Here is a 12,559-nt window from a genome sequence, read left to right on the forward strand (position 1 = left end):
TCCCCAAAATGATGTGATATGGATGTGCCCCAGACCTGGAGCCAAGTGTCCACTTCAGAGGGGGTGGGCCGGGCTGGATGAGGGCCTAGGGGCAGCAGTCGCGTCCCTGGCGGGCCTCTCCTCCCACCCCGCTTCCTCTGTCAGTTTCCACATGCATAAACAGTCAAGTCCATTCGTTCCCCTCAGAACTTGCTGTCCCTCCGTCCACAATGCTCCTGGATCTGACCTCAGCCACTGTCCACCACAGCTCTCCCTCTCCCAACAGAGACTCCACCTGCCTCATTACTTAAATAATCTTTATTTCTCATGCACTAGGAAAGATGGGATTGTATGAAACACTGCATTTCACAGCAAAGGCCTCAGTCCAGATCACAACACAGGGGACCAGGGGGGATCCAGGTGTGGTCAAAACTCTGGGGACCACAGTGGGGTTACTACCCTCAGGGCTGGTGGCAGATCCGGGACCCTCCCGCTACAAGGGCCCCAGACACGGCACAGGGCGGCTGCCCCCTCCCACAGAGGCACAGGAAGCTGACACCAGAGAAGCACACGGACCAGAGAAAGGACGGAGGAAACTGCTGGGCAGTGACTTGGCAGAGGCGGTGGTCCAGCACCTCCAGGGCCCGAGTCCAGGCTGGGACTCAGCCGACCCTACCTGCCGTAGAGCCGCTGGAGCTCACAGATCCCAGGCAGCCCATGCCCACAACAACATACGTGTACAGGCCACACCTGACTGCCTCCCCGGCCACTAAATTCAAGCCCCAGTCAAAGCTTGAATTTACCCAAGCAGGACCCCAAGGGCTAGAGGGGCCAGCCCCCCACAACCATCCCGAGCTCTCAGATGCCCGAGGACCAGTCAGGCTTCAGAGGATCCTGGGACAGGGCTTCCGGTGGGGCAGACCTCGAGCCTGGGCCCTCAGATGCCACGTGAGCCAAGACGAGGGCAAACCGGCCCCACTTGCCCCGGGGCGGCGCACGGACAGACACAGGTAGAAACATGCAGGACAGAACAAGGAACGACACATGCAGAGACCGTAACAGGCCGGGAGGGGTGTGCAGACAGGACGCGGGCAAGGTGCCGGGCTCACTGAGGCCCGGGGCTCATGGTGATGCCCGCCTCCTCCGGGATGGTCTCCAGCGTCTCGCTCTGCACGGCCTGCGTGATGAGCGCCAGCTCCTGGCACAGGGTCTCGTGGCGGTAGCCCACGCGGATGTCCGGCACGTTGGTGCGGCGGATGTCATTGCCCTCGGGGCCCTCCTTGGTATAGTTGGGTCCAAGCCAGTGGCTCTTCACCTGGAGGGGCAGGGTAAGGTGCAGGGCTGCCGCCCGCTCTTAGGGGCCAGCCGCCCTGTGTGTCTGTGTGTGTTAGTCACTTGGTCATGTCCGACTTTGTGACCCCATGGACTGGAGCCCACCAGGCTCCTCTGTCCATGGGATTTCCCAAGCAAGAATACTGGAGTGGGTTGCCATTTGCTCCTCCAGGTAATCTTCCCAACCCAGGGACTGAACCCGAGTCTCCTACATTGCAGGCAGATTCTTCACCTCTGAGCCACTGGGGACCTTCCCAAATGCAGAGCAGGGGAGGAGAGGGAATGGGGAGGGGGTGCAGTACCTTGTGGGAGAAGCCACTCATGAGCACGCTGTTGCGTGCCAGCTCGCACATGTCACAGGAGCTGAGCTTCCACACCTGGGTGGCGATGCTATACTCCTCCATCAGCGGCTCCTGCAGGGGCCAGGTTCCCTCAGGCAGGTGCACGGGGGCCTGCTGCCCACCCCCTCCCGGGGGCTGACCACTAGGCACGCTGCGCTCCACCAGCAGAGGCCAGCACCAGCATCGAGGCCCCGCAGCCCAGGGGGCCTTTGTGCCCCAGGACACCCGCCTGCCTGCCGGACGCTGACCTTGGTGAAATGGAACTGCAGGGGATCGTCTGTGGACAGCGAGACCATGAGGCCACGGGACAAGTACTCGGGCAGCGGGTTCCGGTGGTAGCTGAGGAAGAGGCTGTTGTTGCTGAGTGGGGACATGGCGATGCCAACCTGGGCCAGGTAATACAGGTACTGCAGGACCGGGGCCTGGGTGGGCGACAGGGAGGGTGGGCCTGTCAGGTTGGGGAGGACACCTGGTTCTAGGGGGTACAGGCCACAGTGCAGCTTGGGGGGCAGTCCAGGCTGGGCAGGAGTTGCGGAGGGTTGGTTACAGCCAGGTTCTGAACTGGGGCCTCGATGTGGAGGCTGGGGCCCCAGCTGGGGGTGCGTGAGGAGGAGGAGCAGCTGCTGAAGAGGCCTGATGGGCAGGGAGCAAGGGAGCCTCTGGGATGGGGGAGGCAGGAGAGCAGAGCCTGACCTTGCGCAGAAGCAGCCCGTGCGAGATGTTCTCAGCCAGCATGAAGGCCGACACCAGGTGGTGGATGGGCCCCGCCTCCCCGCAGTGTGGCCTCAGCACGAACGTATGGAAGCCCCTCTGTCTGGGGGGCCAGAAGACAGCGTTGGGTCCCAAGCCTGGTGCGCCCAGGCTCCTGAGCCCCCACCCAGTGACTCTGTGGGCTGAGGACCAGGGGTCAGGGGTAGGTTTTTGGCTGCGAGGGTTGAACTACAGAGCCCGGGGGGCAGAGAAACAACCCGTCAGATCCAAGACTGGGGGTAAGAGGTGGGTCAGGTGGCCCCAGCAGGCCCCAGGGCAGGCCCGGAGCAAGGCCTGCTGACTGAGAGCCAGCCAGGCGGGTAGAGGCGCGGCACCTGCGGAGCCCAGGGCAGGCACCTGCGGAGGTGGTTCAGCATGGCCATGTTGGCGAAGGTGTAGTACAGGTAGTAGGCGTAGGGCGGGTTGTCCTCCTCCACCCAAGCCTCAGGGAGCGGGCTCTCCAGGTTGAAGACGTGGTTCTCGGGCTTGGACTCATCATCCACACTGTCAAAGCCGTCCACCTGGCCCAGGACGCTGGGTCAGGCCCAGGGCTACAGCTGGGCCTGAGGCAGTGCCCTCCCCACACCCAGACCCGGGCCACCTCTCACATGCTCCAGGAAGAGATGCAGCTCCGGGTGGCTGGCAGGGTGGATGGTGGCCTCGAACAAGGGCAGGAAAATGTTCTCCAGCATCTCCTGGAAGTTGGCCAGCTGGCCCTTGGTACGGTACACATCGCTGCGGGCGAGATGTAGGTACACGGGCGCGCGCGGGTCAGGGCAGAACCACAGAAGCACTTCTGAGCCATACTGAGTGAGAGGGGCTGGAGAGACCGTGAGTGGAGCCAGGGCTCCCTCCTGTTCCGAGGGCCCGGCTGGGATGGGGGAGGGTCAGCCATCCCAAAGGGCAGGAGGCCAGCCCCGGCCCCATGACCTCTGCCCCCCACGTTCCCTCCCACGCCCAGGGACACTCACAAGAGGCGGGGCACCTGCACGAGCCAGCGCACGTTGGGGGAGTGTACACGGTGCATGACGGCCCAGCGCGCTAGCTTGTCCCACTCATCCCTTGAGCGCCCGTAGATGGAGAGCCGCAGCTCCGCGTTCTGGTATTTGCTCTCCTCCAGGTCGGACATCACCTCCTGAGCGGCATGCGTGGGCAACTGTCACCCTCAGGCTTCGTCCCCATCCCTGTCCCCGTGCCCACGAGGCACGCTCCATCAGACCTCTTCATGCCTCTCACCCGCCCCGCAAGCCCCCAGCCACCCAGGCTCTCAGTCAGGGAGGGCTGCCCTCCTCCTCACCTTGATGATGTGAGCAAAGTACTTCCCAGAAACCCTGTTGTCCGTCTTGATGAAGATCTCTCGGAGGACAGACTCCCCAATGGGGTTGTATTTGGCATTGAACTTGTCAAAGCGATGGAAGGTGTTTCTGTCCTGGGAGAGAAAAGCCAGCCCAGGTCACCCCTGAACCCCAGCCCGCACACCAGCCCAGCCCCTCAGCCCCCACGCCGTGACTGACTGCGTGCACGTCGAGCGTGTCCACACTCAGGTCATAGGCTGTGAGGTTCATGCTCTCGAAGACCTCCCGTAGCGTCTGCTCACGACCCTGCTCCACGTGCACGATCTCCTCCAGGTGCCGCTTCATCGCCCGTTTGATGAAGCGCAGCAGATGCTTCTGGTTCATGCAGGATGAGGCATGGATGTGCGTGTCCACCTGTGGTGGAATGGGCACTGCTGGGGCCTGGGCAGTGGGATGGGAGAGGACTCTCCAAACTGGATGCTGGGGAGGCGGGCAGGCCGTGGATGGGGAGGCTGGGCAGGGGTGCTGGGTCAGCTGTGTGGGGGCCCAGGCCCCAGAGGGGGAGGCTGGGCAGGGGTGCTGGGTCAGTTGCACGGGGAAGGCCCACCTTGCGGATGTTGTAGAAATCTCGGTGTGGCACCTTCTTCTGCGCGGCCAGCTCCTTCATTTCGTTAAGCAGCACGTGCATCTGGAACTTGGAGCTCAGGTACTGGAGCCGGCGGTAACAGAATGACTTTCTGGGCAGGAGGAGAACCAGGCAGGGGCTCAGGCATGCGGGGAGGCATCCGGGAGGGCCTAGGTGGCAGAGCCAAGGGAGGGAGCCGGAGGTGCGGGAATGGGGCTGCCAAGGGGACAGCAGCCGAAGACAGGGGAAGTCCAGGACTCAGGGACTATGAAAGGGTAAGACTGGGTGACAGGTGTCTGGGGCCAGACTGGAAAAATCCGAGCTGGGAGAGGAGCTGAGTGTCTGGGTCAGGCGCGGACTCACATGGGGCCATTGATGATCAGAGCCATCAGCACATTGACGTCTGCCACAAATTCCTGCAGGTCGGGATATGGCAGCTCCACCTCTGAGCAGCTGGTGTGTGAGGGGAGCTTGAGTGAGGAGAGCAAGCCAGGAGGCCCTGCGAGCCCTCCTGAGCCAGTGCCAGCCAGCCCCCTTAGTTTCCACCCCTCCACGGCCCCCAGCACACCGTACACCCCTCTTACTGCTCATCAGGTTCCCTGCGGGTGTACACGTGAACCACGCCCCGCACCATGCGCAGACCCAAGCCCAGGTCCCCTGGCATGGTGCTCGGCTCACAGTGCTCATAGGGGTGCTGCTCCAGCACTGGTGGGTGCACCGGGGCATCTGCAGGGGTGAGGAGGATGGAGTCAGGGCCAGGGCTCTTCCAGGCCACCTGCTGCCCAGCCCAGAGGCCCCAGCAGGACAGCTCCTGCCCCTGCCTCCCCGCCCTGCATGCCAAGAGGCTGGGAAGAAGGAGGCAGGCTGAGGTTCCTGGGCACCCAGCTCAGGGCGGCGGGATGCCAGGGTACACGGAGTAGGACAGGGATGGGGGGTCCCACCAGCGGACACGGGGGTGTCGGGGCCCTGCTCGTAGGTGCGTGTCTCCAGGGGCTTCTCGGCCAGCTGCTGCAGGTACCGGCGGGTGGTGGGGCAGAAGCTCTGCAGCGACAGGGCCATGTACTTCTCCCGGATGAACAGCGCCCGCACCACGCTCTTGGCCGCATCCAGCAGGTCTGTGAAGGGCACCTAGAGACAGAGGTGTGGACTCGCTCTCCTGGGTCCCAAACCCAGCCCGCTCTCAGCTCCTTCCTGAGGCCTGCACCCCAGAAACACTCAGACCACTCTATGCTCAACAAGATGGCAAGCTCCCAACCAGAGCCTCTGCCTCTCCAGCTATCAGAAAGAGAAACAGTCCCTCTAGCCTCTATCCCCATAGCCCCAGACTGGGGGAGCCCAGCAGGTTGCAAGGACAGGGACACTCACCCCACACTTCTCCTCGCCGGAGATGGTCACCCGCTGAAACTCCCGCTCCAGCACCACATCGCGCTCCCACAGGCCCCGGTCACCCTGCCCCTCACCCTGCTCCTTGTAGAGCCTGCAAGTGGGGAGGACAAGGGAGGGACTGGAAGCAGCAGAGGGACAGGCCCCAGCCCCGAAGCCCCCGTGTCCCTCTGCCCTCCTCACTGGAAGTCCGAGTCACTGTCAGTCTTCAGGAAATCTTGCTTGGCCCGAAGCAGGATGTCCGGCTCCAGCCTGGAGGCGAGAGGAGAGGGCAGGCACACGATGAGGCCCGTGCTCCTAGCCGGGCCCCTGCACTGTCCGAGGTGCCGTGCGTGTGTTGTCACGTGTGGCCCTCACAGGGATGAGGAACCCTGGGCCACGCGGGCTGCTCTCGCCCCATGTCAGAGATGAGAAAACACACCCAGAAGTTAAGCCACATGTTCCAGGACACGCTGGCGGGCAGAAGGCTGAACCAGACAGAGCCCAGCAGCCTGACGCCAAAGCCTATGCTTCTGTACACCACTACTCTGCGCCACCTCTCGGGGGTGGCCCAGAGGGAGGACTGGTTGGAAGAGAATAATGATGGGGCTCTGAAAGCGTCCGGATGGAAACAGAGGGATGCTGGACAGACTACTACTCCCCACTACCCTATAGCTGCCGCCTGGCTGTGCCCCCGCACTCTGCAGCAGCCTGGCCGAGCCCCCACCCCGTGGCCGCCTGGCTCTGCAGCTGGGGGCTTACTTGACATCCTGGCTGATCTGCCGCTCCAGGCGCTGCCTCCGCTCCTCCAGCTGCTCGATGGGGCTCTCCTCGGGGAACTCGTAAGGGGCGCTGCGGAGCTCACTCTCAGCCAGGGAGCGGCTGAACAGCTCCTGGTGGGAGGGAAGGAGGGGTCAGCGTGGCCGAGCCATCAGGGTCCAGGGATGCAGGGAGGGCACAGGGGCTGGGGGTACCTGGGATCACCTAGGGATCAGGGCACAGCCAAATATAAAGTTAGGGGACAGCTGAGGTGGAGGGGTGCAGGGAGCGGGGACCAGGCGTGGAGGCAGCGACGGGGGTGGGTGGGGGAAACGCAGGGGGTGGTGCCAAGCGATACCTCGGCGATCTCCTTGCATTTGCCATCCATGGACGTGCGCAGGTCGAGCGGGAAGTGCTTGAGGCAGGGGGCAGGGCCTGGCAGGGATCGGGCAGACTGTAGCGGAGGGGCCCCCAGCCCACCCCGAGCCTCTGTGGAGACAGTGATGCGGGGTCAAAGAGTGGAGGGCAGGGCCGAGGTACACTGGAAGCCCTGGGGCTCAGCATTACCCAAGGCCAGCCCCAGAGAGAGGCCAGCCCCGCTCAGAGGCTGCAGCGTGAGCCTACCTGTGCCCCTCACCTGCAGTCTGGGGACCCCTCAACCCATTCCAGGTTCGGGGGTGGGGCTAAGAGTCGCCCCTACAACAAACGGACTCATTCACCCCAGGAATAAAAATCTGAATCCTGGACTCGGGGCCACTCCATCAGGCCGTGAGACAACCTCCAAGTGAGTACCTGCTACAGGCAGCACCCACGTGTCCATGTACACACATGCACACTCTCACACTCTCTCTCTCTCCAGGCGCTCATCCACACCAGCGAAGCCCAGCGTACAGCTTCCACGGCAGACAGTCCAGGGTCAGACCTGCCTCTGGATGAGCAGACGGCCTCTCGAGGGCAGGCTGACCTAGACCCACAGAGCCTGGGGGAGCCACAGCTGCCACTTGGCTCTGGCCTGGGGACTGGCCCCCGAGGAAAGAGGAGGAGAGGAAGTGGGGGATCTGGTTGGGAGCAGGACCCCGACCTCCTCCCGGGAGGCCTGCCCTCTCCCCCAGGACCCCAGGGCTGCCAAGATGTGGCCTGGCCTCAGCCTGCCCCTCCCACTTCTGGCTGCCCCTCCAAAGGGAGCTGCCACAAACAGTCTGCGCCACTCAGAGGCCCCGGGATCTGGGCCGGAGGCCCTGGGGAGGGCCTGGGGAAGGGAGGATCGGCAGCCAGAGTCTCTCTCCACAGAGGGAAGGATTCCTTAGCTTCCACAGGAGGCTGGCACTAAAGACCTTGAAGCTGGAGAGTCTAGAGAAGCTGCCTGAGCTCCTAGCCCACCCCAAAGAACCTTTCCTGGGCTCCCCAACCCACCCTCCCCAGCAGGAAGCTCTCCAGACAGCTCTGGGGTACTCCCCTTCAGCACCCTCCTTCTCCCTCCCCACTGTGGCTCAGGGATGGACTGGAGGCCCTACCCAGGTGGCGCGCTTTGAAGTCTCCAGGCTGCTCCCCAAAAACCTGAGTCCTGTCCCACAGCTGGACAAAAAGAAGAGGGGGTATCTGTCCCAGATCTAGGATCTAGCCCGCCACCCCCCACCCACACACACACCCTGCTGCCTGCCTGGGTCCTACCTGCAGAGTCAGGCAGCGCCGGCCAGCAGCCCTGCGCCCCTTGCCCGCCTGTTTGCTGAGTGGAGCTGCAGCCAGTCCCCCAGGACAGCTCAGGGGCCGGCACGGGCTGTACCAAGTGCAGCTGTGTGCAGGGGAGACCCTGGGATGCTGGCAAGCAGGGGGCTGGGGAAGCTCAGGGGAGCACAGAAATCAAGGGAAGGAGTAGCAGAGCTGGGAGATAAGAGAAACCCCCAAACTGAACAGGGCCTTAACCTCTACAGTGCCAGGGCCCAGCCCAAAGTGGGGCCCCTAAGGGAGAGAAGCAGAGCAGGCTGATATGGGCAGGGCGGCTGGCAGGGAAGGGACAAGCCCCCTTAAAATGCAGTGCCCTAGGGGACGGCATGCAGGGCCTGGCTGATCAAAGGACAGGAGGGGGCAGCAGCCCTCCTCGGCTCCACACCTCAACACCCCTAGGTCAACTTCCTCTGCCCAGTGGCCTTGTTTTGCTCACCACTGTCCTCTGGGCCCCTGACTATGGGGTCCCTTGGGAGAGATGGGGCCTCTGCAGGGGAGACATGCTGGCTGGCAGCCGGGGTAGACACTCAGTCCAGGGAGCAACCAGTTTATGGAGCTTCCCTGCTGCCCCAGAGACCAGTTCACAGCCCCCTAGAACTCCAACTCTTCTCCAAGCCTATTGTAGGGGACAAAATGCCTGGGAGGAGAGGTTCAGACAGAGGACTAGAATTTGGAGGACTTAAGTTTGACTCTGTTCCCAATTACTGGCGAGTCTCGACCATCCTGAGGCTTCAAGTCTGCCTACAATGGGGTGATAAGGGGTCCTGCCCTGCCTAGCCACAGCTACCATAAGGCACACAGAGATACGGCTCTGCAAGCATTCTGGAAAGCCCCACTATCTGTGATTAGGAACTCCTGGGACCCTCCAAACACTTCCCACACGCAGTCCCACCCACTGGGGGTGGGTGGAGCTTCAGGTCCCAGCCCAGACCAAGGCACAGAGGACTGAGGGCGTGGAGGGAACAGAATGGGTGGGGTGGGGGCACTATCTCTGACTTGGAAGAGAGCAGAGCCGAAAAAAGAAGGCAAGATGGGCACTAGCTCGGCCCTCAGAGTTTAAGGCACAGCCTAACGTTCTTGCATTCCGCCCAAGAACCCTGATCCTACACAATCTTCCTCTTTCCTAACCCCTCCAGAAAGGCCGGCCACAGATCCCCAGGACTGGTCTGTGTCAAGTCAGCAGAACGGACACTGAGGCCCTGATCTCAACCACCTCTCCTAGCAGGGTGACCCAGGGCCTCCTCAGAAATGCTGGGGTGGCCCAGACAGGTCCTAGCAAGAGGCACCATCCCCTCAGCCTGTTGGGCCACCACAAAGGACTGCCAGGGCTCCCTAGAGGTGACAGACAGGCAGTAACCACCACACTCCCTGCTGGTCACTTTCTCCCAGGGTCTGTGCCACAGCACCACACACAACACACACACACACGCACGCGCGGCGTGGGAGAAGTGGCCAAAAGTCAGAGGGGGCTATGCCCTAGCCATTCCCATTAACTCCAAGATTCTTGCCAACCTGTCTACTCACTTGACCAGAGACCCTCACTCACTGCCAAGGCTGCCCCGGTAGGCAGAGACTACTCAAGGCTTTGACCTACAAGTATCAGCTGCTCCCACCATGCGACCACCCGAATGTGGACAAATCTAGCCTCAGGGGACACACCCTGTGGGGGCACAGACCTGGACACAGAGGACAGGGCCCCTCGGGCCAATACAGAACTCAGGCCAGCATCTTCAGGAGCATGAAAAAAACAGAAGGTAGGCAAAAGAAAAATCAGGCTACGAGTACAGACAGCTGCTGGGGGGACGGGGAACACTGGCTTGACCTGGTCATCAAAGTAGGGGTGGGCTTCCCTTAGCCACAGGCCTGAGACCAGCAGATAGCAGGTCGATTCCCTCAGCAAACACAGATCTGGGCAGTGGAGCCCTCAGGAAGATGGGCACAGCTGCACCATGCTGCCAGCTCCAAATGGTGCAGAGATGTCCACTGGCCTAGGAGCTGAACCAAAGGGTGCAGTAGCACACGCAGGTGGGCAGCAGCCCCAGCCTGAGCCCCAACACTGGCCCGGCCCAAGGGCACCCCACACTTCCGAGGAAGCTCACAAGACAGACCAGAAATGAACAAACTGCAAACAATAGATACAACTGAGCCCTCAGCCCCTGGATACCCACAGCAGTAAGTGTGCCCTAATGTCAGACGCCCAGTAAGAGGGTTCGAGATCTGGGATCCTGGAAAGAGAAACTAACCTCAGGAGGACAGCCCGAGTCTGCCTGGTAACCACACAGCCGCCAGCAGTGTGGCCAGTCTGCAAACCAGTCAGTCCCACACATCCCCTACTCCACACACACTCCACATGCAAACAATCTTAGCACAGCCACACACGGACACGTGTGCAAATACACTCTTGCTGCACCCACACCCACACCCACTCCTCGTTACAGAGGACCGCATCCCTGACACAGAAACCAGTCACCTGGCACCCCACCTCCGTCCCCAAACCGCCTCCCAAGCCAGCTGTCCCTGGGAAGAGGACAAGGGGCATCACTGCCGAGAAGGTATAGGAGAAGTCCCTCTCCTTAGGGGACCAGTGGCCTGGGTGAGAGGTGAGGGTGGGGAGCAGGGCCAGACTGAGGACAGGAGGCATACACTCACCTGGTACTGCAAAGGAAGCCTGGAGGCTAGCCCGCTTCTTAAAGGGATATTTGGCCTTGGGATTGCCGGGGCCAGATGAAAAAGATGCCATGGCTCAGGCCGCCGCGGAGCCCGCGGGGGTAGTCTGAGCCGCACCAGCTGGGCCTGGCTCTGCCACATCCAACCCCTTCCTCCGCCCCGCCCCCAGCGGGAGTGACTGATGCAGGAAGCAGAGGCCCCGCAGGCGGAAGAGGCCCTGGCCACGATTTCTGATGTTGTCTAGGCAACCTCAGGAAGGGGGGGCCTCCATCCCTGCCCCTTATCCCTCCCATCCTCTCCTCAATCCCAGGAGTGACTCGGCTGATGGTAACTGGGCCTGAGGGGGTGGAGGTGAGGAAACAGAATGGGGATGGGCCAGCCCCAAGCACCCTACTAACCCCGCTATGAGCCGGGGCTCTGGAGCAAGATAGTCAAAGTTCAGGCTAACTGGTCCAGCCAGCCTGGGAGAAAAAAAAATAATAATAGAGGGAGGGATCCAGCTCAGGTACCCCAAGCTCAGAACACATGTCTCTCAGGGTCAACGGACTCCGTGAAAACACAGCCCCTCTGGGGCAGAATCCCCATTTTTCCTTATCTGAACCCCGGGCCCCAGGTGGCTCAGTTCTGGGAGGATGGGGTAGAATTGAGGATCCCAGTCCAGTAGGGAGGAGCCTGTCTTGGGAAAATTCCACTGTCCACAGAAGCTGCCCTCTTAGAAGACAGGGAGGCCAGGAATCAGGGGCTTTCTCTGGGGTCTGGGAAAGAGGCCCCAGTGGCTTCTGACGTTTCCTTCTGTCTTTCCACACTCAGGCTCTGCTCTGCTGGCCGCTCCCCAGGAGCCGGCCGCCTTCCCTAGGTCTGAAGGCACTGCACTTCTCTGTCCCAGAGACCCTGCCCCCCTTCACACGCACACACTCACCTGAGGCCATGCTGCCCGAGCCCTGGGGGGAACCGGGGAGTCTGTTCGCCAGGGTCTGCACCGACTGGAAACCCGGTCACGAGGGAGGGGAGGAGGGCTAGGGTGCAGACCCTGCCAAGTGGCTCCAAGGGCCCCGGCCCTGGCACTGAGACGGGAGAAGTAAGACAGTCTTTCAAAATTGCTGGCTGCTTGGAGGCGGGCCCCCTGCCGACCTGGGCCGCTGCACTGGCCTTGTAGACCCCGGAGCCCCGACCCCCAGCCCGGCACTCGGGAAGCGGGCAGGCCACGTGCTCCCCAGAGAGCGGGACCCGGAACTCGTCTGGACTTCTCGGCACACTTTCAGTGTATTCGGGGTCGGATTCCGGTAGCTGGAACGTGGGGGAGTCACGCAACAGGTGCGACCCCACCAAAACCTCCCCAGCGACGGCGCTCTCCTCCGCAGCCCCAGGCCCCGCCAGGTCCGTGGCCCCGCCCCTGCCCCGGCCCGCCCCCGCCGAGCGGCCCCGCCCCCGCCATTTTTCCTCTCCCGGGCGCCACGTGGGCAGCAGCCACTCAGCATCCGCCCGGCAGCGTCTTGGGCAACTTCTGTGCGTCAGCTTCCTCACTAGTAAAGTGATGGGGTAATCGCAGTACCTCCCTCACTCAAAGAGGTTACTGTGAGAATTAAACGTTAAGCACCTTTGCACGATGCTGGGCAAAAAGCCAGTGCCCAATAAAAGACAGATAGCTGTTATTATAGTCCCCGGATTCTCTTTTAGCTGAAGCCCTTCCCCGCATTCTTATTCTAGGTCGTCTGTTTTCTTAC

General features: G+C 62.1%; 1 protein-coding gene across 3 annotated transcripts; it reads right to left on the reverse strand.

Annotated features, from left to right (window-relative positions):
• Nucleotides 1-278: 278 nt before the first annotated feature.
• AMPD2 (adenosine monophosphate deaminase 2) lies at nt 279-12,224 on the reverse strand. Of its 3 annotated transcripts, none has more exons than XM_043878758.1 (18): nt 11,755-12,224; nt 6,802-6,932; nt 6,447-6,577; nt 5,889-5,957; nt 5,688-5,799; nt 5,264-5,450; nt 4,907-5,048; nt 4,686-4,775; nt 4,305-4,434; nt 3,917-4,111; nt 3,700-3,831; nt 3,374-3,537; nt 3,011-3,137; nt 2,760-2,923; nt 2,346-2,466; nt 1,901-2,074; nt 1,614-1,724; nt 279-1,294 (listed from the first exon to the last, which is right to left on the reverse strand). In XM_043878758.1, the coding sequence occupies exons 1-18, from the start codon at nt 11,762-11,764 to the stop codon at nt 1,085-1,087; spliced, it is 2,400 nt and encodes a 799-aa protein (XP_043734693.1). In that variant the 5' UTR covers nt 11,765-12,224; the 3' UTR covers nt 279-1,084. The 3 variants fall into 3 exon arrangements, with proteins under 3 accessions (XP_043734693.1, XP_043734691.1, XP_043734692.1); XM_043878756.1 differs by lacking the exon at nt 11,755-12,224 and adding an exon at nt 10,818-11,173; XM_043878757.1 differs by lacking the exons at nt 6,802-6,932; nt 11,755-12,224 and adding an exon at nt 10,818-11,173.
• Nucleotides 12,225-12,559: the final 335 nt, after the last annotated feature.

Source organism: Cervus elaphus, chromosome 20, assembly GCF_910594005.1.
Source record: "Cervus elaphus chromosome 20, mCerEla1.1, whole genome shotgun sequence".
Lineage (NCBI taxonomy): Eukaryota > Metazoa > Chordata > Mammalia > Artiodactyla > Cervidae > Cervus > Cervus elaphus.

What these genes read in the sequence shown, in the direction of transcription:
- AMPD2 (XM_043878756.1), bottom strand. Translation starts at nt 10,908, where the DNA reads ATGGCATCTTTTTCATCTGGCCCCGGCAATCCCAAGGCCAAATATCCC. An exon ending in GGCTTCCTTTGCAGTACCAG is followed by an intron (nt 6,933 to 10,817) that starts GTGAGTGTATGC and finishes CTGTCTCCACAG; the next exon opens with AGGCTCGGGGTGGGCTGGGG. An exon ending in AATGCAAGGAGATCGCCGAG is followed by an intron (nt 6,578 to 6,801) that starts GTATCGCTTGGC and finishes CCCTCCCACCAG; the next exon opens with GAGCTGTTCAGCCGCTCCCT.